Genomic DNA, 25,423 nt, shown 5'->3' on the forward strand with positions numbered 1-25,423 from the left:
AACTGCCTAAATCAATTGGCAAAAATGTATTTTTCAATACTGCAGAAAAAAAGTATAATTTAACCCCTTAATGACAACTGACGTACCAGGTACGTCATGCATTAACAACCAGTTAATGACAATAGATGTACCTGGTAAGTCAGTTGTCTAAGAGAGTGCTGGAAGCGATCGCAATCGCTTCCAGCAGCTCTCAGGGTATTGCAGTGATGCCTCCATATGGAGGCATCCTGCAATACCTTTTTAGAAGACTCCGATGCAGAGAGAGCCACTCTGTGGCCCTCTCTGCACCGGTAGCGATGGTGCCGGTTCGTTGGTGGGTGGGAGCATAACAGGGAGGCGGGTGGGCGGCCCATCGCTACCCGGCATCCGGTTCCTGTAAGTGCAATGTGCACGCCGGGAGCGTACGGGGGCGCGCGTGCGCGCGCGATTAGCTGGCCAATGACACCAATGAGGAGGGAAGAGGGGGGAAAAAAGATTTTAAAAATATAAATATATAAGCATCTGGGAGGGGGAGGGGGTTGGGGTATTGTGGGGGGCTGCTACACTACAGAAAATATTAATAATTGCAAAAAGAGAAAAAGATACTTTTGTTTTTGGGGGCAAATTGGGTACTGGCAGACAGCTGCCAGTACCCAAGATGGCGGCAAATAGGTAGGGGAGAGTGTTAGAGAGCTGGGGGGGGGATCATGGAGGTTGGGGCTAAGGCAGGGGTCCATCACAGCTAAAACATTTTATTTTTTTTTATTAAAAAAAAAGAAAAACTCCTTTTATTTAGTACTGGCAGACTTTCTGCCAGTACTTAAGATGGCGGGGACAATTGTGGGGTGGGGGAGGGAAGAGAGCTGTTTGGGAGGGATCAGGGGGTGGGATGTGTCAGGTGGGAGGCTGATCTCTACCCTAAAGCTAAAATTAACCCTGCAAGCTCCCTACAACCTACCTAATTAACCCCTTCACTGCTGGGCATAATTTACGTGTGGTGCGCAGCAGCATTTAGCGGCCTTCTAATTACCAAAAAGCAACACCAAAGCCATATATGTCTGCTATTTCTGAACAAAGGGGATCCCAAAGAAGCTTTTACAACAATTTGTGCCATAATAGCACAAGCTGTTTGTAAATACTTTCAGTGAGAAACCTAAAATTGTGAAAAATGAATTTTTTTTTAATTGTTTGCTCGCATTTGGCGGTAAAATAGTGGCATAAAATATATCAAAATGGGCCTAGATCAATACTTGGGGTTGTCTACTACACTACCCTAAAGCTAAAATTAACCATGCAAGCTCCCTACAACCTACCTAATTAACCCCTTCACTGCTGGGCATAATTTACGTGTGGTGCGCAGCAGCATTTAGCGGCCTTCTAATTACCAAAAAGCAACCCCAAAGCCATATAAGTCTGCTATTTCTGAACAAAGGGGATCCCAAAGAAGCATTTACAACCATTTGTGCCTTAATTGCAGAAGCTGTTTGTAAATAATTTCAGTGGGAAACCTAAAGTTTGTGACAAAATTTGTGAAAAAGTGAACTTTTTTTTTTATTTGATGACATTTGGTGGTGAAATGGTGGCATGAAATATACCAAAATGGGCCTAGATCAATACTTTGAGTTGTCTTCTAAAAAAAATATATACATGTCAAGGGTTATTCAGGTTTTCCTGACAGATATCAGGGTTCCAATGTAACTAGCGCTAATTTTGAAAAAAAGTGGTTTGGAAATAGCAAAGTGCTACTTGTATTTATGGCCCTATAACTTACAAAAAAAGTAAAGAACATGTAAACATTGGGTATTTCTAAACTCAGGACAAAATTTAGAAACTATTTAGCATGGGTGTTTTTTGGTGATTGTAGATGTGTAACAGATTTTGGGGGTCAAAGTTAGAAAAAGTGTGTTTTTTTCAATTTTTTCCTCATATTTTATAATTTTTTTATAGGAAATTATAAGATATGATGAAAATAATGGTATCTTTAGAAAGTCCATTTAATGGCGAGAAAAACGGTATATAATATGTGTGGGTACAGTAAATGAGTAAGAGGAAAATTACAGCTAAACCCAAACACCGCAGAAATGTAAAAATAGCCTTTGTCATTAAGGGTAAGAAAATTGAAAAATGGTCTGGTCATTAAGGGGTTAAAAGGTACTATACTACTAAAAAAGGAAATTTATGCTTACCTGATAAATTGATTTCTTCTAAGATACGACGAGTCCACGGATTCATCCTTACTTGTGGGATATTATCCTCCTGCTAACAGGAAGTGGCAAAGAGCACCACAGCAGAGCTGTCTATATAGCTCCTCCCTTGACTCCACCCCCCAGTCATTCGACCGAAGGTATAGGAAGAAAAAGGAGAAACTAAAAGGTGCAGAGGTGACTGAAGTTTTAAACCAAAAAATATAATCTGTCTTAAATTGACAGGGTGGGCCGTGGACTCGTCGTATCTTGGAAGAAATCAATTTATCAGGTAAGCATAAATTTCCTTTTCTTCTATAAGATACGACGAGTCCACGGATTCATCCTTTACTTGTGGGATACAATACCAAAGCTAGAAGACACAGATGAACGGGAGGGACAAGACAGATACCTAAACAGAAAGCACCACTGCTTGAAGAACTTTTCTCCCAAAAAAAGCCTCAGAAGAAGTAAAAGTATCAAATTTGGAAAATTTGGAAAAAGTATGAAGGGAAGACCAAGTCGCAGCCTTACAAATCTGTTCAACAGAAGCATCGTTTTTAAAAGCCCATGTGGAAGCCACCGCTCTAGTAGAATGAGCTGTATTTTTTTCAGGAGGCTGCTGTCCAGCAGTCTCGTATACCAAACGGATGATGCTTTTCAGCCAAAAAGAAAGAGAGGTAGCCGTAGCTTTTTGACCTCTACACTTTCCAGAATAGACAACAAACAGAGAAGATGTTTGACGGAAATCCTTGGTCGCTTGCAAGTAAAACTTCAAGGCACGAACCACGTCCAAGTTATGTAACAGATGCTCCTTCTTAGAAGAAGGGTTAGGACACAGAGAAGGAACAACAATTTCCTGATTAATATTCTTATCACCTCTTTCACTTTACCCTTCCTATTACTTAGTGTAGGCAAAGAGAATGACTGGGGGGGGTGGAGTCAAGGGAGGAGCTATATAGACAGCCCTGCGGTGGTGCTCTTTGCCACTTCCTGTTAGCAGGAGGATAATATCCCACAAGTAAAGGATATAGCACCAAACAATGCACAAACAGCACCTTAATTCCCTAATTCCCTTTTCATCTCAGGGTTTATGGTGACCGGTGGGATAGAGGAGACTGCCTTCCTCTCAGTATTCCAATGAAAACATAATTTATGCTTACCTGATAAATTTATTTCTCTTGTAGTGTATCCAGTCCACGGATCATCCATTACTTATGGGATATTAACTCCTCCCCAACAGGAAGTGCAAGAGGATTCACCCAGCAGAGCTGCTATATAGCTCCTCCCCTAACTGCCATTACCAGTCATTCGACCGAAAACATGCAGAGAAAGGAAAACCATAGGGTGCAGTGGTGACTGTAGTTTAATGGAAAAATTACCTGCCTTAAAGTGACAGGGCGGGCCGTGGACTGGATACACTACAAGAGAAATAAATTTATCAGGTAAGCATAAATTATGTTTTCTCTTGTTAAGTGTATCCAGTCCACGGATCATCCATTACTTATGGGATACCAATACCAAAGCTAAAGTACACGGATGACGGGAGGGACAGGCAGGCTCTTTATACGGAAGGAACCACTGCCTGAAGAACCTTTCTCCCAAAAACAGCCTCCGAAGAAGCAAAAGTGTCAAATTTGTAAAATTTGGAAAAAGTATGAAGAGAAGACCAAGTTGCAGCCTTGCAAATCTGTTCAACAGAAGCCTCATTCTTAAAGGCCCAAGTGGAAGCCACAGCTCTAGTAGAATGTGCTGTAATTCTTTCAGGAGGCTGCTGTCCAGCAGTCTCATAGGCTAACCGTATTATGCTACGAAGCCAAAAGGAGAGAGAGGTAGCCGAAGCTTTTTGACCTCTCCTCTGACCAGAATAAACGACAAACAGGGAAGACGTTTGTCGAAAATCCTTAGTTGCCTGTAGATAAAATTTCAGGGCACGGACTACATCTAGATTGTGTAGCAGACGTTCCTTTTTCGAAGAAGGATTAGGACACAAAGATGGAACCACAATCTCTTGATTGATATTCCTGTTAGTGACCACCTTAGGTAGGAACCCAGGTTTAGTACGCAGAACTACCTTGTCTGAATGAAAAATCAGATAAGGAGAATCACAATGTAAGGCAGATAACTCAGAGACTCTTCGAGCCGAGGAAATCGCCATTAAAAACAGAACTTTCCAAGATAACAACTTGATATCAATGGAATGAAGGGGTTCAAACGGAACCCCCTGTAAAACATTAAGAACTAAGTTCAAACTCCATGGTGGAGCAACAGTTTTAAACACAGGCTTGATCCTAGCTAAAGCCTGACAAAAAGCTTGAACGTCCGGAACTTCTGACAGACGTTTGTGTAAAAGAATGGACAGAGCTGAAATCTGTCCCTTTAAGGAACTAGCGGATAAACCCTTTTCTAAACCTTCTTGTAGAAAAGACAATATCCTCGGAATCCTAACCTTACTCCATGAGTAACTCTTGGATTCGCACCAATATAAGTATTTGCGCCATATCTTATGGTAAATCTTTCTGGTAACAGGCTTCCTAGCCTGTATTAAGGTATCAATAACTGACTCAGAAAAACCACGTTTTGATAAAATCAAGCGTTCAATTTCCAAGCAGTCAGCTTCAGAGAAATTAGATTTTGATGTTTGAAGGGACCCTGGATCAGAAGGTCCTGTTTCAGAGGTAGCGACCAAGGTGGACAGGATGACATGTCCACTAGATCTGCATACCAAGTCCTGCGTGGCCATGCAGGCGCTATTAGAATCACTGATGCTCTCTCCTGTTTGATTCTGGCAATCAATCGAGGAAGCATCGGGAAGGGTGGAAACACATAAGCCATCCCGAAGGTCCAAGGTGCTGTCAAAGCATCTATCAGAACCGCTCCCGGATCCCTGGATCTGGACCCGTAACGAGGAAGCTTGGCGTTCTGTCGAGACGCCATGAGATCTATCTCTGGTTTGCCCCAACGTCGAAGTATTTGGGCAAAGACCTCCGGATGAAGTTCCCACTCCCCCGGATGAAAAGTCTGACGACTTAAGAAATCCGCCTCCCAGTTCTCCACTCCCGGGATGTGGATTGCTGACAGGTGGCAAGAGTGAGACTCTGCCCAGCGAATTATCTTTGATACTTCCATCATTGCTAGGGAGCTTCTTGTCCCTCCCTGATGGTTGATGTAAGCTACAGTCGTGATGTTGTCCGACTGAAACCTGATGAACCCCCGAGTTGTTAACTGGGGCCAAGCCAGAAGGGCATTGAGAACTGCTCTCAATTCCAGAATGTTTATTGGTAGGAGACTCTCCTCCTGATTCCATTGTCCCTGAGCCTTCAGAGAATTCCAGACAGCGCCCCAACCTAGTAGGCTGGCGTCTGTTGTTACAATTGTCCAGTCCGGCCTGCTGAATGGCATCACCCTGGACAGATGTGGCCGAGAAAGCCACCATAGAAGAGAATTTCTGGTCTCTTGATCCAGATTCAGAGTAGGGGACAAGTCTGAGTAATCCCCATTCCACTGACTTAGCATGCACAATTGCAGCGGTCTGAGATGTAGGCGTGCAAAGGGTACTATGTCCATTGCTGCTACCATTAAGCCGATCACCTCCATGCATTGAGCTACTGACGGGTGTTGAATGGAATGAAGGACACGGCATGCATTTTGAAGCTTTGTTAACCTATCTTCTGTCAGGTAAATCTTCATTTCTACAGAATCTATAAGAGTCCCCAAGAAGGGAACTCTTGTGAGTGGAAAGAGAGAACTCTTCTTTTCGTTCACCTTCCATCCATGCGACCTTAGAAATGCCAGAACTAACTCTGTATGAGACTTGGCAGTTTGAAAGCTTGAAGCTTGTATCAGAATGTCGTCTAGGTACGGAGCTACCGCAATTCCTCGCGGTCTTAGTACCGCCAGAAGAGCACCCAGAACCTTTGTGAAGATTCTCGGAGCCGTAGCCAATCCGAATGGAAGAGCTACAAACTGGTAATGCCTGTCTAGAAAGGCAAACCTTAGATACCGGTAATGATCTTTGTGAATCGGTATGTGAAGGTAAGCATCCTTTAAATCCACTGTGGTCATGTACTGACCCTTTTGGATCATGGGTAAAATTGTCCGAATAGTTTCCATTTTGAACGATGGAACTCTTAGGAATTTGTTTAGGATCTTTAAATCCAAGATTGGCCTGAAAGTTCCCTCTTTTTTGGGAACCACAAACAGATTTGAGTAAAACCCTTGTCCTTGTTCCGACCGCGGAACCGGATGGATCACTCCCATTAATAAAAGATCTTGTACGCAGCGTAGAAACGCCTCTTTCTTTATTTGGTTTGTTGACAACCTTGACAGATGAAATCTCCCTCTTGGGGGAGAGAATTTGAAGTCTAGAAGGTATCCCTGAGATATGATCTCTAACGCCCAGGGATCCTGGACATCTCTTGCCCAAGCCTGGGCGAAGAGAGAAAGTCTGCCCCCCACTAGATCCGTTCCCGGATCGGGGGCCCTCGATTCATGCTGTCTTAGGGGCAGCAGCAGGTTTCCTGGCCTGCTTGCCCTTGTTCCAGGACTGGTTAGGTCTCCAGCCTTGTCTGTAGCGAGCAACAGCTCCTTCCTGTTTTGGTGCAGAGGAAGTTGATGCTGCTCCTGCTTTGAAATTACGAAAGGAACGAAAATTAGACTGTCTAGCCTTAGGTTTGGCTCTGTCTTGAGGCAGGGCATGGCCTTTACCTCCTGTAATGTCAGCGATAATTTCTTTCAACCCGGGCCCGAATAAGGTCTGCCCTTTGAAAGGTATATTAAGCAATTTAGAAGTAACGTCAGCTGACCAGGATTTTAGCCACAGTGCTCTGCGTGCCTGAATGGCGAATCCGGAATTCTTAGCCGTAAGTTTAGTTAAATGTACTACGGCATCTGAAATAAATGAGTTAGCTAACTTAAGGGCTTTAAGCTTGTGTGTAATCTCATCTAATGGAGCTGATTCAAGTGTCTCTTCCAGAGACTCAAACCAAAATGCTGCTGCAGCCGTGACAGGCGCAATGCATGCAAGAGGTTGCAATATAAAACCTTGTTGAACAACCATTTTCTTAAGGTAACCCTCTAACTTTTTATCCATTGGATCTGAAAAGGCACAGCTATCCTCCACCGGGATAGTGGTACGCTTAGCTAAAGTAGAAACTGCTCCCTCCACCTTAGGGACCGTTTGCCATAAGTCCCGTGTGGTGGCGTCTATTGGAAACATCTTTCTAAATATCGGAGGGGGTGAGAACGGCACACCGGGTCTATCCCACTCCTTAGTAACAATTTCAGTAAGTCTCTTAGGTATAGGAAAAAACGTCAGTACTCGCCGGTACCGCAAAATATTTATCCAACCTACACATTTTCTCTGGTATTGCAACTGTGTTACAATCATTCAGAGCCGCTAACACCTCCCCTAGTAATACACGGAGGTTTTCCAGCTTAAATTTAAAATTTGAAATATCTGAATCCAGTTTGTTTGGATCAGAACCGTCACTCGCAGAATGAAGCTCTCCGTCCTCATGTTCTGCAAATTGTGACGCAGTGTCTGACATGGCCCTAATATTATCAGCGCACTCTGTTCTCACCCCAGAGTGATCACGCTTACCTCTTAGTTCTGGTAATTTAGCCAAAACTTCAGTCATAACAGTAGCCATATCCTGTAATGTGATTTGTAATGGCCGCCCAGATGTACTCGGCGCTACAATATCACGCACCTCCCGAGCGGGAGATGCAGGTACTGACACGTGAGGCGAGTTAGTCGGCATAACTCTCCCCTCGTTGTTTGGTGAAATATGTTCAATTTGTACAGATTGACTTTTATTTAAAGTAGTATCAATACAGTTAGTACATAAATTTCTATTGGGCTCCACTTTGGCTTTAGCACATATAGCACAGATAGCACAGATATCTTCCTCTGAATCAGACATGTTTAACACACTAGCAAATAAACTAGCAACTTGGAAATACTTTTCAAGTAATTTACTATAATATGAAAACGTACTGTGCCTATAAGAAGCACAGAAAAAGTTATGACAGTTGAAAATTAATAAACTGAAAAGTTATAGCATCAAATCTTTGTAAAAAACACAATTTTAGCAAAGGATTGCTCCCATTAGCAAAGGATAACTAACCCTGATAGCAGAAAAAAAAAAAAAAATACAGAAATAAACGTTTTTTTTTTATCACAGTCAACTACAATCTCACAGCTCTGCTGTGAGTGATTACCTCCCTCAAAACAAGACCCCTGAGTTCTGTAGAGATGAACCGGATCATGCAGGGAAGACAATAAACTTCTGACTGAATTTTTTGATGCGTAGCAAAAGCGCCAAAAAAGGTCCCTCCCCCTCACACATAACAGTGAGAGAGATCAGTAAACTGTCATAAATTAAATAAAACGACTGCCAAGTGGAAAAAAATAGTGCCCAAAACATTTTTTCACCCAGTACCTCAGAAAATTAAACGATTTTACATGCCAGCAAAAAACGTTTAACATTAATAAATTGAGTGTTATTAAAAAGCCTGTTGCTAGTCCCTGCAAATTAGGCTAAAGTTTTATGCATACAGTATAATTCCAGTGAAGTGCCATTCCCCAGAATACTGAAGTGTAAAATATACATACATGACAGCCTGATACCAGTTGCTGCTACTGCATTTAAGGCTGAGTTTACATTATATCGGTATGGCAGAATTTTCTCATCAATTCCATTGTCAGAAAATAATAAGCTGCTACATACCTCTTTGCAGATTAATCTGCCCGCTGTCCCCTGATCTGAAGTTTACCTCTCCTCAGATGGCCGAGAAACAGCAATATGATCTTAACTACGCCGGCTAAAATCATAGTAAAAACTCAGGTAGATTCTTCTTCAAATTCTACCAGAGAAGGAATAACACACTCCGGTGCTATTATAAAATAACAAACTTTTGATTGAAGGTATGAAACTAAGTATAATCACCACAGTCCTCTCACACATCCTATCTATTCGTTGGGTGCAAGAGAATGACTGGTAATGGCAGTTAGGGGAGGAGCTATATAGCAGCTCTGCTGGGTGAATCCTCTTGCACTTCCTGTTGGGGAGGAGTTAATATCCCATAAGTAATGGATGATCCGTGGACTGGATACACTTAACAAGAGAAAAGAGTATCCACAGCACCAAGTAAATGAAAGATGTTTATTCAGGTACAAAAATTTAAAAATGCAACGTTTCGGGATCCATTCCCTTAATCATGCATAGGTTCAACAGGTGTGTGCACATGCTTTATAGGGAAAAGAATTAACCCTTTACTAGCAATTGAACATTACTTGTGTTGTAGCATCACCTAGTGGAGAATAGGAATCATTACATTTTATTAATTACAACTATTTATTTTGATGCTTTTAACTTCTATATAGACAAAACTAAGTGCACTTAACCCATTGATTACACTAAAAACAATACTCACATAGAACAGATGCCATAATTTACAGAAACACAGAAAAGTCTAGTTCCCTATTAAGACCTATAGGGACCATAGCATTTAATTTATGGATCCAGAAGGATTCCTTTTGTTTTAGCACCTGCTTCCTATTACCTCCTCTACGGAGTCTACCTACACTATCAATAACTTGCCATCTAAGCTGGCTGATACTATGACCAGCTTCTATAAAATGACAAGAAACAGGAGCATTTAAATCCTTGCAGCGAATATTAGATCTGTGCTGACTCATCCTATCTCTCACCTTTCTGGTCGTCTCCCCTAAATAGATTTTTGAACATGGGCACTTAATGAGATAGATAACAAAGGATGAGTCACATGTATAATGTTCCTTAATTTTAAACTTTTTCCCTGTTAATGGGTGAAGGAATTCTTTACCCTTAATGACAGCATTACAGCTGGCACATCCTAAACATGGGAATGTGCCTGTATTCTTAGAAGTGATGTATGTTTGTTTCTGGGTTTTACTTGATCCTACATCACTCCTCACTAACTTATCCTTCAGGTTAGACACTCTTTTGTAAGCCATCATAGGAGGATCTTTAAAGGCTGCAATATCAGGATTACAATTTTTAAGAACATTCCAGTGCTTATTAACAATTCTAGAAATCTCTTTACTGTAGGGGTTAAATTGTGTAACACATACCATGCGCTGATTTTTATCCTTTCTATTCTTATTGAAGGCTACTTCTTCTTTTATGATTCTCTCTTTTTCTATGTTGACTCGAGGGGCTGGTTAACCCCTTTCCTTGAATCTGCCAGCGCTTTGTCGGTTACTATCCTTTTAACCCTTAACATCTGGCTACGTGGTAGCAAATTTTTCAATCTGTCTGGATGATAGCTATCAAATGACAAAGTGTTTCTGTCAGTGGGTTTCTTGTGTAAATCTACATTCAATAGACTATCAGTGTTCCTATATACAACAGTATCAAGAAAGACAATTTTTTCCCTCACTGTGAGATAGGGTATACTTAACCCCATTAACAGACAAAGCGCTGGCAGAGCAAAGATTAAATGAAATGGCTACAAGATTCAAGGAAAGGGGTTATCCAGCCCCTCTAGTCAACATAGAAAAAGAGAGAATCATAAAAGAAGAAGTAGCCTTCAATAAGAATAGAAAGGATAAAAATCAGCGCATGGTATGTGTTACACAATTTAACCCCTACAGTAAAGAGATTTCTAGAATTGTTAATAAGCACTGGAATGTTCTTAAAAATTGTAATCCTGATATTGCAGCCTTTAAAGATCCTCCTATGATGGCTTACAAAAGAGTGTCTAACCTGAAGGATAAGTTAGTGAGGAGTGATGTAGGATCAAGTAAAACCCAGAAACAAGCATACATCACTTCTAAGAATACAGGCACATTCCCATGTTTAGGATGTGCCAGCTGTAATGCTGTCATTAATGGTAAAGAATTCCTTCACCCATTAACAGGGAAAAAGTTTAAAATTAAGGAACATTATACATGTGACTCATCCTTTGTTATCTATCTCATTAAGTGCCCATGTTCAAAAAACATAATTTATGCTTACCTGATAAATTTATTTCTCTTGTAGTGTATCCAGTCCACGGATCATCCATTACTTATGGGATATTAACTCCTCCCCAACAGGAAGTGCAAGAGGATTCACCCAGCAGAGCTGCTATATAGCTCCTCCCCTAACTGCCATTACCAGTCATTCGACCGAAAACATGCAGAGAAAGGAAAACCATAGGGTGCAGTGGTGACTGTAGTTTAATGGAAAAATTACCTGCCTTAAAGTGACAGGGCGGGCCGTGGACTGGATACACTACAAGAGAAATAAATTTATCAGGTAAGCATAAATTATGTTTTCTCTTGTTAAGTGTATCCAGTCCACGGATCATCCATTACTTATGGGATACCAATACCAAAGCTAAAGTACACGGATGACGGGAGGGACAGGCAGGCTCTTTATACGGAAGGAACCACTGCCTGAAGAACCTTTCTCCCAAAAACAGCCTCCGAAGAAGCAAAAGTGTCAAATTTGTAAAATTTGGAAAAAGTATAAAGAGAAGACCAAGTTGCAGCCTTGCAAATCTGTTCAACAGAAGCCTCATTCTTAAAGGCCCAAGTGGAAGCCACAGCTCTAGTAGAATGTGCTGTAATTCTTTCAGGAGGCTGCTGTCCAGCAGTCTCATAGGCTAACCGTATTATGCTACGAAGCCAAAAGGAGAGAGAGGTAGCCGAAGCTTTTTGACCTCTCCTCTGACCAGAATAAACGACAAACAGGGAAGACGTTTGTCGAAAATCCTTAGTTGCCTGTAGATAAAATTTCAGGGCACGGACTACATCTAGATTGTGTAGCAGACGTTCCTTTTTCGAAGAAGGATTAGGACACAAAGATGGAACCACAATCTCTTGATTGATATTCCTGTTAGTGACCACCTTAGGTAGGAACCCAGGTTTAGTACGCAGAACTACCTTGTCTGAATGAAAAATCAGATAAGGAGAATCACAATGTAAGGCAGATAACTCAGAGACTCTTCGAGCCGAGGAAATCGCCATTAAAAACAGAACTTTCCAAGATAACAACTTGATATCAATGGAATGAAGGGGTTCAAACGGAACCCCCTGTAAAACATTAAGAACTAAGTTCAAACTCCATGGTGGAGCAACAGTTTTAAACACAGGCTTGATCCTAGCTAAAGCCTGACAAAAAGCTTGAACGTCCGGAACTTCTGACAGACGTTTGTGTAAAAGAATGGACAGAGCTGAAATCTGTCCCTTTAAGGAACTAGCGGATAAACCCTTTTCTAAACCTTCTTGTAGAAAAGACAATATCCTCGGAATCCTAACCTTACTCCATGAGTAACTCTTGGATTCGCACCAATATAAGTATTTGCGCCATATCTTATGGTAAATCTTTCTGGTAACAGGCTTCCTAGCCTGTATTAAGGTATCAATAACTGACTCAGAAAAACCACGTTTTGATAAAATCAAGCGTTCAATTTCCAAGCAGTTAGCTTCAGAGAAATTAGATTTTGATGTTTGAACGGACCCTGGATCAGAAGGTCCTGTTTCAGAGGTAGCGACCAAGGTGGACAGGATGACATGTCCACTAGATCTGCATACCAAGTCCTGCGTGGCCATGCAGGCGCTATTAGAATCACTGATGCTCTCTCCTGTTTGATTCTGGCAATCAATCGAGGAAGCATCGGGAAGGGTGGAAACACATAAGCCATCCCGAAGGTCCAAGGTGCTGTCAAAGCATCTATCAGAACCGCTCCCGGATCCCTGGATCTGGACCCGTAACGAGGAAGCTTGGCGTTCTGTCGAGACGCCGTGAGATCTATCTCTGGTTTGCCCCAACGTCGAAGTATTTGGGCAAAGACCTCCGGATGAAGTTCCCACTCCCCCGGATGAAAAGTCTGACGACTTAAGAAATCCGCCTCCCAGTTCTCCACTCCCGGGATGTGGATTGCTGACAGGTGGCAAGAGTGAGACTCTGCCCAGCGAATTATCTTTGATACTTCCATCATTGCTAGGGAGCTTCTTGTCCCTCCCTGATGGTTGATGTAAGCTACAGTCGTGATGTTGTCCGACTGAAACCTGATGAACCCCCGAGTTGTTAACTGGGGCCAAGCCAGAAGGGCATTGAGAACTGCTCTCAATTCCAGAATGTTTATTGGTAGGAGACTCTCCTCCTGATTCCATTGTCCCTGAGCCTTCAGAGAATTCCAGACAGCGCCCCAACCTAGTAGGCTGGCGTCTGTTGTTACAATTGTCCAGTCCGGCCTGCTGAATGGCATCCCCCTGGACAGATGTGGCCGAGAAAGCCACCATAGAAGAGAATTTCTGGTCTCTTGATCCAGATTCAGAGTAGGGGACAAGTCTGAGTAATCCCCATTCCACTGACTTAGCATGCACAATTGCAGCGGTCTGAGATGTAGGCGTGCAAAGGGTACTATGTCCATTGCTGCTACCATTAAGCCGATCACCTCCATGCATTGAGCTACTGACGGGTGTTGAATGGAATGAAGGACACGGCATGCATTTTGAAGCTTTGTTAACCTGTCTTCTGTCAGGTAAATCTTCATTTCTACAGAATCTATAAGAGTCCCCAAGAAGGGAACTCTTGTGAGTGGAAAGAGAGAACTCTTCTTTTCGTTCACCTTCCATCCATGCGACCTTAGAAATGCCAGTACTAACTCTGTATGAGACTTGGCAGTTTGAAAGCTTGAAGCTTGTATCAGAATGTCGTCTAGGTACGGAGCTACCGCAATTCCTCGCGGTCTTAGTACCGCCAGAAGAGCACCCAGAACCTTTGTGAAGAATCTCGGAGCCGTAGCCAATCCGAATGGAAGAGCTACAAACTGGTAATGCCCGTCTAGAAAGGCAAACCTTAGATACCGGTAATGATCTTTGTGAATCGGTATGCGAAGGTAAGCATCCTTTAAATCCACTGTGGTCATGTACTGACCCTATTGGATCATGGGTAAAATTGTCCGAATAGTTTCCATTTTGAACAATGGAACTCTTAGGAATTTGTTTAGGATCTTTAAATCCAGGATTGGCCTGAAAGTTCCCTCTTTTTTTGGGAACCACAAACAGATTTGAGTAAAACCCTTGTCCCTGTTCCGACCGTGGAACTGGATGGATTACTCCCATTAATAAAAGCTCTTGTACGCAGCGTAGAAACGCCTCTTTCTTTATTTGGTTTGTTGACAACCTTGACAGATGAAATCTCTCTCTTGGGGGAGAGTATTTGAAGTCCAGAAGGTATCCCTGAGATATCTCTAGCGCCCAGGGATCCTGGACATCTCTTGCCCAAGCCTGGGCGAAGAGAGAAAGTCTGCCCCCCACTAGATCCGTTCCCGGATCGGGGGCCCTCAATTCATGCTGTTTTAGGGGCACCAGCAGGTTTCCTGGCCTGCTTGCCCTTGTTCCAGGACTGGTTAGGTCTCCAGCCTTGTCTGTAGCGAGCAACAGATCCTTCTTGTTTTGGAGCAGAGGAAGTTGATGCTGCTCCTGCTTTGAAATTCCGAAAGGAACGAAAATTAGATTGTCTAGCCTTAGGTTTGGCTCTGTCTTGAGGCAGGGCATGGCCTTTACCTCCTGTAATGTCAGCGATAATTTCTTTCAATCCGGGCCCGAATAAGGTCTGCCCTTTGAAAGGTATATTAAGTAATTTAGACTTAGAAGTAACGTCAGCTGACCAGGATTTTAGCCACAGTGCTCTGCGCGCCTGAATGGCGAATCCGGAATTCTTAGCCGTAAGCTTAGTTAAATGTACTACGGCATCTGAAATAAATGAGTTAGCTAACTTAAGAGCTTTAAGCCTGTGTGTAATCTCATCTAATGGAGCTGATTCAAGTGTCCCTTCCAGAGACTCAAACCAAAATGCTGCTGCAGCCGTGACAGGCGCAATGCATGCAAGAGGTTGCAATATAAAACCTTGTTGAACAAACATTTTCTTAAGGTAACCCTCTAACTTTTTATCCATTGGATCTGAAAAGGCACAGCTATCCTCCACCGGGATAGTGGTACGCTTAGCTAAAGTAGAAACTGCTCCCTCCACCTTAGGGATCGTTTGCCATAAGTCCCGTGTGGTGGTGTCTATTGGAAACATCTTTCTAAATATCGGAGGGGGTGAGAACGGCACACCGGGTCTATCCCACTCCTTAGTAACAATTTCAGTAAGTCTCTTAGGTATAGGAAAAACGTCAGTACTCGACGGTACCGCAAAATATTTATCCAACCTACACATTTTTTCTGGTATTGCAACTGTGTTACAATCATTCAGAGCCGCTAACACCTCCCCTAGTAATACACGGAGGTTTTCCAGCTTAAATTTAAAATTTGAAATATCTGAATCCAATCTGTTTGGATCAGAACCGTCAGCCGCAGAATGAAGCTCTCCGTCCTCATGTTCTGCAAGTTGTGACGCAGTATCTGACATGGCCCTAACATTATCAGCGCACTCTGTTCTCACCCCAGAGTGATCACGCTTACCTCTTAGTTCTGGTAATTTAGCCAAAACTTCAGTCATAACAGTAGCCATATCCTGTAATGTGATTTGTAATGGACGCCCAGATGTACTCGGCGCCACAATATCACGCACCCCCCGAGCGGGAGATGCAGGTACTGACACGTGAGGCGAGTTAGTCGGCATAACTCTCCCCTCGTTGTTTGGTGAAATGTGTTCAATTTGTACAGATTGACTTTTATTTAAAGTAGCATCAATACAGTTAGTACATAAATTTCTATTGGGCTCCACTTTGGCATTAGCACATATAGCACAGATGTCTTCCTCTGAATCAGACATGTTTAACACACTAGCAAATAAACTAGCAACTTGGAAATACTTTTCAAGTAATTTACTATAATATGAAAACGTACTGTGCCTATAAGAAGCACAGAAAGAGTTATGACAGTTGAAAGTTAATAAACTGAAAGGTTATAGCATCAAATCTTTGTAAAAAACACAATTTTAGCAAAGGCTTGTTCCCATTAGCGAAGGATAACTAACCCTGATAGCAGAAAAAAAAGTTACAGAAATAAACGTTTTTTATCACAGTCAACTACAATCTCACAGCTCTGCTGTGAATGATTACCTCCCTCAAAACAAGTTTTGAAGACCCCTGAGTTCTGTAGAGATGAACCGGATCATGCAGGAAATACAATGAGCTTCTGACTGAATTTTTTGACCTCCCCCTCACACACAACAGTGAGAGAGATCAGTAAACTGTCATAAATTAAATAAAACAACTGCCAAGTGGAAAAAACATAATTTATGCTTACCTGATAAATTCCTTTCTTCTGTAGTGTGATCAGTCCACGGGTCATCATTACTTCTGGGATATTACTCCTCCCCAACAGGAAGTGCAAGAGGATTCACCCAGCAGAGCTGCATATAGCTCCTCCCCTCTACGTCACTCCCAGTCATTCGACCAAGGACCAACGAGAAAGGAAAAGCCAAGGGTGAAGTGGTGACTGGAGTATAAATTAAAAAATATTTACCTGCCTTAAAAACAGGGCGGGCCATGGACTGATCACACTACAGAAGAAAGGAATTTATCAGGTAAGCATAAATTATGTTTTCTTCTGTTAAGTGTGATCAGTCCACGGGTCATCATTACTTCTGGGATACCAATACCAAAGCAAAAGTACACGGATGACGGGAGGGATAGGCAGGCTCTTTATACAGAAGGAACCACTGCCTGAAGAACCTTTCTCCCAAAAATAGCCTCCGATGAAGCAAAAGTGTCAAATTTGTAAAATTTGGAAAAAGTATGAAGCGAAGACCAAGTTGCAGCCTTGCAAATCTGTTCAACAGAGGCCTCATTCTTGAAGGCCCAAGTGGAAGCCACAGCTCTAGTAGAATGAGCTGTAATTCTTTCAGGAGGCTGCTGTCCAGCAGTCTCATAAGCTAAACGAATTATGCTACGAAGCCAAAAAGAAAGAGAGGTAGCGGAAGCTTTTTGACCTCTCCTCTGCCCAGAGTAAATGACAAACAGAGAAGACGTTTGTCGAAATTCCTTAGTTGCCTGTAAGTAAAATTTTAGAGCACGGACTACATCCAGGTTGTGCAGTAGACGTTCCTTCTTGAAGAAGGATTTGGGCATAAAGAAGGAACAACAATCTCTTGATTGATATTCCTGTTAGTAACTACCTTAGGTAAGAACCCAGGTTTAGTACGCAGGACTACCTTATCCGAATGAAAAATCAAATAAGGAGAATCACAATGTAAGGCTGATAATTCAGAGACTCTTCGAGCCGAGGAAATAGCCATTAAAAATAGAACTTTCCAAGATAACAACTTTATATCAATGGAATGAAGGGGTTCAAACGGAACGCCCTGTAAAACATTAAGAACAAGGTTTAAACTCCATGGTGGAGCAACAGTTTTAAACACAGGCTTAATTCTGGCCAAAGCCTGACAAAAAGCCTGGACGTCAGGAACTTCTGACAGACGTTTGTGTAACAGAATGGACAGAGCTGAGATCTGTCCCTTTAATGAACTAGCAGATAAACCCTTTTCTAAACCTTCTTGTAGAAAAGACAATATCCTAGGAATCCTAACCTTACTCCAAGAGTAACCTTTGGATTCACACCAATATAGGTATTTACGCCATATCTTATGGTAAATCTTTCTGGTAACAGGTTTCCTAGCCTGTATTAAGGTATCAATAACTGACTCAGAAAATCCACGTCTTGATAAAATCAAGCGTTCAATTTCCAAGCAGTCAGCTTCAGAGAAGTTAGATTTTGATGTTTGAAGGGACCCTGTATCAGAAGGTCCTGTTTCAGAGGTAGAGACCAAGGTGGACAGGATGACATGTCCACCAGGTCTGCATACCAAGTCCTGCGTGGCCACGCAGGTGCTATTAGAATCACTGATGCTCTCTCTTGTTTGATTCTGGCAATCAATCGAGGAAGCAACGGGAAGGGTGGAAACACGTAAGCCATCCTGAAGTCCCAAGGTGCTGTCAGAGCATCTATCAGGACTGCTCCTGGATCCCTGGATCTGGATCCGTAACGAGGAAGCTTGGCGTTCTGTCGAGACGCCATGAGATCTATCTCTGGTTTGCCCCAACGTCGAAGTATTTGGGCAAAGACCTCCGGATGAAGTTCCCACTCCCCCGGATGAAAAGTCTGACGACTTAAGAAATCCGCCTCCCAGTTCTCCACTCCCGGGATGTGGATTGCTGACAGGTGGCAAGAGTGAGACTCTGCCCAGCAAATTATCTTTGATACTTCCATCATAGCTAGGGAGCTTCTTGTCCCTCCCTGATGGTTGATGTAAGCTACAGTCGTGATGTTGTCCGACTGAAACCTGATGAACCCCCGAGTTGTCAACTGGGGCCAAGCCAGGAGGGCATTGAGAACTGCTCTCAATTCCAGAATGTTTATTGGCAGGAGACTCTCCTCCTGACTCCATTGTCCCTGAGCCTTCAGAGAATTCCAGACGGCACCCCAACCTAGAAGGCTGGCGTCTGTTGTTACAATTGTCCAGTCTGGTCTGCTGAATGGCATCCCCCTGGACAGATGTGGCCGAGAAAGCCACCATAGAAGAGAATTTCTGGTCTCTTGATCCAGATTCAGAGAAGGGGATAAGTCTGAGTAATCCCCATTCCACTGACTTAGCATGCACAGTTGCAGTGGTCTGAGGTGTAAGCGTGCAAAGGGTACTATGTCCATTGCCGCTACCATTAAGCCGATTACCTCCATGCATTGAGCCACTGACGGGTGTTGAATGGAATGAAGGGTGCGGCAAGCACTTTGAAGTCTTGTTAGCCTGTCCTCTGTCAGGTAAATCTTCATTTCTACAGAATCTATAAGAGTCCCCAGGAAGGGAACTCTTGTGAGTGGAACGAGAGAACTCTTCTTTTCGTTCACCTTCCATCCATGTGACCTTAGAAATGCCAGCACTAACTCTGTATGAGACTTGGCAGTTTGAAAGCTTGAAGCTTGTATCAGAATGTCGTCTAGGTATGGAGCTACCGAGATTCTCACCATAGTCCTCTCACACATCCTATCTAGTCGTTGGGTGCAAGAGAATGACTGGGAGTGACGTAGAGGGGAGGAGCTATATGCAGCTCTGCTGGGTGAATCCTCTTGCACTTCCTGTTGGGGAGGAGTAATATCCCAGAAGTAATGATGACCCGTGGACTGATCACACTTAACAGAAGAAAATAATGCCCAAAACATTTTATTCACCCAGTACCTCAGAAAATGAAACGATTTTACATGCCAGCAAAAAAAACGTTTAACATAAATTAAGTGTTATTAAAGAGCCTGTTGCCAGTCCCTGCAAATTAGGCTAAAGTCTTATGCACACAGTATAATTCCAGTGAAGTGCCATTCCCCAGAATACTGAAGTGTAAAATATACATACATGACAGCCTGATACCAGTTGATGCTACTGCATTTAAGGCTGAGTTTACATTATATCGGTATGGCAGAATTTTCTCATCAATTCCATTGTCAGAAAATAATAAGCTGCTACATACCTCTTTGCAGATTAATCTGCCCGCTGTCCCCTGATCTGAAGTTTACCTCTCCTCAGATGGCCGAGAAACAGCAATATGATCTTAACTACGCCGGCTAAAATCATAGTAAAAACTCAGGTAGATTCTTCTTCAAATTCTACCAGAGAAGGAATAACACACTCCGGTGCTATTATAAAATAACAAACTTTTGATTGAAGGTATAAAACTAAATATAATCACCATAGTCCTCTCACACATCCTATCTAGTCGTTGGGTGCAAGAGAATGACTGGTAATGGCAGTTAGGGGAGGAGCTATATAGCAGCTCTGCTGGGTGAATCCTCTTGCACTTCCTGTTGGGGAGGAGTTAATATCCCATAAGTAATGGATGATCCGTGGACTGGATACACTTAACAAGAGAAATCTATTTAGGGGAGACGACAGGTAAGGTGAGAGATAGGATGAGTCAGCACAGATCCAATATTCGCTGCAAGGATTTAAATGCTCCTGTTTCTTGTCATTTTATAGAAGCTGGTCATAGTATCAGCCAGCTTAGATGGCAAGTTATTGATGGTGTAGGAAGACTCCGCAGAGGAGGTAATAGGGAGCAGGTGCTAAAACAAAAGGAATCCTCCTGGATCCATAAATTAAATGCTATGGTCCCTATAGGTCTTAATAGGGAACTAGACTTTTCTGTGTTTCTGTAAATTATGGCATCTGTTCTATGTGAGTATTGTTTTTAGTGTAAGCAATGGGTTAAGTGCACTTAGTTTTGTCTATATAGAAGTTAAAAGCATCAAAATAAATAGTTGTAATTAATAAAATGTAATGATTCCTATTCTCCACTAGGTGATGCTACAACACAAGTAATGTTCAATTGCTAGTAAAGGGTTAATTATTTTCCCTATAAAGCATGTGCACACACACCTGTTGAACCTATGCATGATTAAGGGAATGGATCCCGAAACGTTGCATTTTTAAATTTTTGTACCTGAATAAACATCTTTCATTTACTTGGTGCTGTGGATACTCTTTCCACAAGTAAAGGATGATTCCGTGGACTCGTCGTATCTTATAGAAGAAAATGTGTTTCCCCTTAATGAGTTACTTATGACTTGTAATACCTACTGCAGGAGTATTAAATGTAAGGGATATTGTTCCTTTATATTTATTTTTATATTTTAAATAGTTGTTTTTGCTAATTAACCATCACCTGTTGTTGTACAAGACATGCCCATAACAATGGGCTGATCCTGCAAGTAAAGCAGATCTGCTAATGTTATCTATCTTAAATATTGAAATACTAATTATGGCTGGGGGCTTTGAATAAGCAAAACCATCTATTTCACATACAAAATCTCTCTCACCCTCATACCCCCCCCCCCCCACACACACACACACTGGGTGATTAAACAATGCTATTGTCCCATATTTACATAGCTTTTCTACAGAGAAAATGTTTGTTACTCATATCTTCAGTATAGATGGGGATACAGCAAGCAAAACAATTAAATAGACCCCAGAATGTAAAATGGACTATTGGGAACACATTAAAGTTACTTTAACCTATGATTTTGTTAGCAAACTTTTGCAGTCCAAGGACAAACTCCTTAAAAGCTTATTGGTTAGGTTTATCTTATATACTTTCTGTGGTTAATTAGGAACAGTTTTAAAAAGAGCTATTGCACTGATCAATCAATTATCGTGTAGCAGGGTCATAAATTATCTCAAAGCAGACAGACAAATTAGAGCATGTCATTTAGAATGCCCCTTTAACGTCTTTTTTTTTTTTTTTTTTTAAATGTTTCAGACTTTGGGGTTGATTTATCAACCCCTTCGCCCTGCTATGGCTGCAGGTTCTCACAAGAGAACCTACAGTCTGTATTTAACAAGCAACGGTCATCAGACCGGTGCTTACCTAACCTTTTGCCACCTCTTAGGCGGTGAATTTCAATCTCCCCGGTCTCGTCCGACCGGGGAGAATGACAGCTGCTGCCCACACTCGATTGGCTGTGTGCGAGCAGGGGTGTTCAATGCTGAATTCCAGCAGCGGAATTCAGCCCACCAGAGGCGAGCTGGGGCGGACAAGGGTGCGTATGTGTGCCCCTGTCTGCCGCAGCTTGATAAATCGACCCCTAAAGAAGCCGATTTTACTCCCTTGCTCATAAAATATGCTGTTACCTTTAACAATGCGCCTCCACTTGCAGAATTTTTGAAAGACTTCTCCAGTTTTCCATTTAAATTGTTGTAAAGTCTGTAAATTAGAGTCAAAATTAAACTTTCAGACAGAACATGCAATTTTAAGAGGTTTTTCAATATATTTATATTTAATTTACTTTGTTAACAATCCTTGGTTAAAATGCATACCCGGTAAGGCTCAGGAGCAGCAATGCATTACTGGGCGCTAGCTGCCGATTGGTGACTTTACATATTTTCCTTTTGTCATTAGCTCACCAGATTTGTTCAGCTAGCTCCCAGTAGTGCATTGCTGCTCCTTCAAGAAAGGATACCAAGAGAATGAAGCTGATTGATAACAGAAGTCAATTATAACATGGTTTACAACTGCATTATGGGTTTGATGTCTCTTTAAAATGTGTTTAAGCCCTTTGCAGGGGTTAAAATACTTATTTGCAAGCAATAGTGAAATGCTCTAAACAGAGCTTTTGTATTTATGTTCCTGTAAAGTCTAAAAAAGGAAATGTATGCTTACCTGATAAATGTATTTCTTTTTTGACAAGATGAGTCCACGGATCATCTTAATTACTATTGGGAATTACCTCTCCTGCCCTGCAGGAGGCGGCAAAGAGCACCACAGAAAAGCTGTTAAATATCACCTCCCTTCCCTCCCAACCCAGTCATTCGACCGAAGTCAAGGAGAGAACGGAAGCAACAAGGTGCAGAGGTGTCTGAAGTTAATAATGACCAACAACCTGTCTTTCAAAAAACAGGGAGGGCCGTGGACTCATCGTGTCAAAAAAGAAATACATTTATCAGGTAAGCATAAATTTCCTTTTCTTTTTAATGACACAATGAGTACACGGATCATCTTAATTACTATTAGGAATCAATACCCAAGTTAGAGTACACAGATGATAAGGGAGGGACAAGACAGGGAACCTAAACGGAAGGCACCACTGCTTGAAGAACCTTTCTCCCAAAAGCGGCCTCAGCCGAGGCAAAAGTGTCAAATTTGTAGAATTTTGAAAAAGTATGAAGAGAAGACCAAGTTGCAGCCTTGCAAATCTGTTCCAAAGAAGCCTCATTTTTGAATGCCCATGAGAAAGCCACAGCCCTCGTGGAATGAGCCATAACTCTCTCTGGAGGCTGCTTGCCAGCAGTCTCATATGCAAAACGTATGATACTTTTCAGCCAAAAAGAAAGAGAAGTAGCCGTAGCCTTCTGACCCTTACGTTTTCCTGTAAAAACCACAAACAAAGCAGAAGACTGACGAAAATCCTTAGTCGCCTGCAGATAAAACTTTAAAGCACGAACCACGTCCAAATTGTGCAGAAGTCGTTCCTTCTGAGGAGGAGGATTAGGACACAAGGAAGGAACAACAATCTCCTGATTAATATTCCGATCAGAAACAACCTTAGGAAGAAATCCTAATTTAGTACGTAAAACTACCTTATCTGAATGAAAAATAAGGTAAGGGGACCCATACTGCAATGCCAAGAGCTCTGACACTCTGCGAGCAGAAGAAATAGCTACAAGAAATAAAACTTTCCAAGATAACTTAATATCTAAGGAATGCATAGGCTCAAACGGAGCCCCTTGAAGAACTTTGAGAACCAAATTTAGACTCCATGGAGGAGTAACTGGCTTAAACACAGGCCTGATCTTGATCAAAGCCCGACAAAAAGATTGCATATCTGGAACATCTGCCAGACGCTTGTGTAACAAAATAGATAAGGCAGAAATTTGACCCTTTAGGGAACTTGTAGATAATCCTTTCTCCAAACCCTCTTGGAGAAAAGACAAAATTCCAGGAATCCTAACTCTACTCCAAGAGTAGCCCTTGGATTCACACTAATAAAGATATTTACGCCATATCTTATGGTAAATCTTTCTAGTTACAGGTTTACGAGCCTGAATCATGGTCTCTATGACCGAATCAGAAAACCCCCGCTTGGATAAAATTAAGCGTTCAATCTCCAAGCAGTCAGCTTCAGAGAAACTAGATTTGGATGAAGGAAGGGCCCTTGAATTAGAAGGTCCTTCCTCAACAGAAGTCTCCAAGGTGGAAGAGGCGACATGTCCACCAGATCTGCATACCAAATCCTGCGAGGCCAAGCCGGTGCAATGAGGATCACCAACGCCCTCTCTTGCTTGATTCGAACAATGACCCAAGGAAGAAGCGCAAATGGAGGAAATAGATATGCTAGATTGAAGGTCCAAGGTACTGCCAGGGCGTCTATCAGTACCGCCTGAGGGTCCCTGGACCTCGATCCGTACCTCAGAAGCTTGGCATTCTGCCGAGATGCCATGAGATCCAAATCTAGCTGAACCCATTTGAGGATAAGCTGGAAAACACTTCTGGATGGAGTTCCCACTCCCCAGGACGAAAAGTCTGCCTGCTCAGGAAGTCCGCCTCCCAGTTGTCCACCCCTGGGATGTGGATCGCTGACAGAAAGCAAGAGTGGGCTTCCGCCCACTGAATTATCTTGGTTATCTCTGTCATCGATAAGGAACTCATCGTTCCTCCCTGATGATTGATGTAAGCCACTGAAGTTATGTTGTCCGGCTGGAACCTGATAAACTGGACCGCGGCTAACTGGGGCCAGGCCAGAAGAGCATTGAAAATCGCTCTCAGCTCCAGAATGTTTATAGGTAGAACAGACTCTGAATGAGTCCAAACTCCCTGAGCCTTTAGGGAGCCCCAAACTGCTCCCCATCCTAGAAGGCTGGCGTCTGTTGTCACCATCACCCAAGATGGTCTGCGAAAGCAGGTTCCATGGGAAAGATGATCCAGAGACAACCACCATTGAAGAGAATCCCTTGTCTCCTGATCCAGAAGTATTTGAGGAGACAAATCTGCATAATGTCCATTCCATTGCCTGAGCATGTTTAACTGCAGAGGTCTGAGATGGAACCGAACAAACGGGATGATGTCCATTGCCGCCACCATCAGCCCGATTACCTCCATGCACTGAGCCACTGATGGCCGAAGAGTGGACTGAAAAGCTAGACAAGTATCGAAAATCTTTGATTTCCTGACTTCTGTCAGAAAAATCTTCATTGATAGGGAATCTATTATGGTTCCCAAGAAATTTACCCTTGTATTCGGGACTAAGGAACTCTTTTCCAAATTTACCTTCCATCCGTGAGATCGCAGGAAGGATAACATTTCCGTGTGAGATCTTGCTCCGCAATGCTACGTAACCGAAGCACCGCCAACAGCAATCGCAGAACCTGTGAAAAGATTGTGGGAGCTGTGGCAAGACCAAAGGGAAGAGCCACGAATTGGAAGTGTTTGTCTAGAAAAGCAAACATTAGAAACTTGTGATGATCCCTGTGAATGGGAATATGCAAGTACGCGTCCTTTAAATCCACAGTTGTCATAAATTGACCCTCTTGGACCAGAGGGAGAATGGAACGAATAGTTTCCATCTTGAAGGACAGTACTCTGAAGAATTTGTTTAGACTCTTGAGATCTAAAATAGGCCTGAAGGTTTCCTCTTTTTTGGGAATTACGAACAGATTGGAATAAAATCCCAGACCCTGTTCCTGAAAAGGAACAGGAACTATCACTCCCAGGTCGGAGAGGTCTCTTACACAGTGTAAGAATGCTCTCTTTTTGTCTGGTCTACAGATAATCTTGAAAGCAGAAACCTGCCT

At 42.5% G+C, this 25,423-nt stretch overlaps 1 protein-coding gene across 1 annotated transcript in view; it reads right to left on the minus strand.

Moving 5' to 3' along the window:
• Positions 1-25,423, minus strand: part of LOC128636624 (WD repeat-containing protein 62-like) — a 368,449-nt gene that overhangs the window by 234,338 nt on the left and 108,688 nt on the right. Inside the window, 1 exon segment of the mRNA XM_053689615.1 lies at positions 21,767-21,839. Within this exon segment, the coding sequence (XP_053545590.1) occupies positions 21,767-21,839 (73 nt within the window).

The sequence above is a fragment of the Bombina bombina genome, chromosome 7 (genome assembly GCF_027579735.1).
Source record: "Bombina bombina isolate aBomBom1 chromosome 7, aBomBom1.pri, whole genome shotgun sequence".
Classification (NCBI taxonomy): Eukaryota; Metazoa; Chordata; class Amphibia; order Anura; family Bombinatoridae; genus Bombina; species Bombina bombina.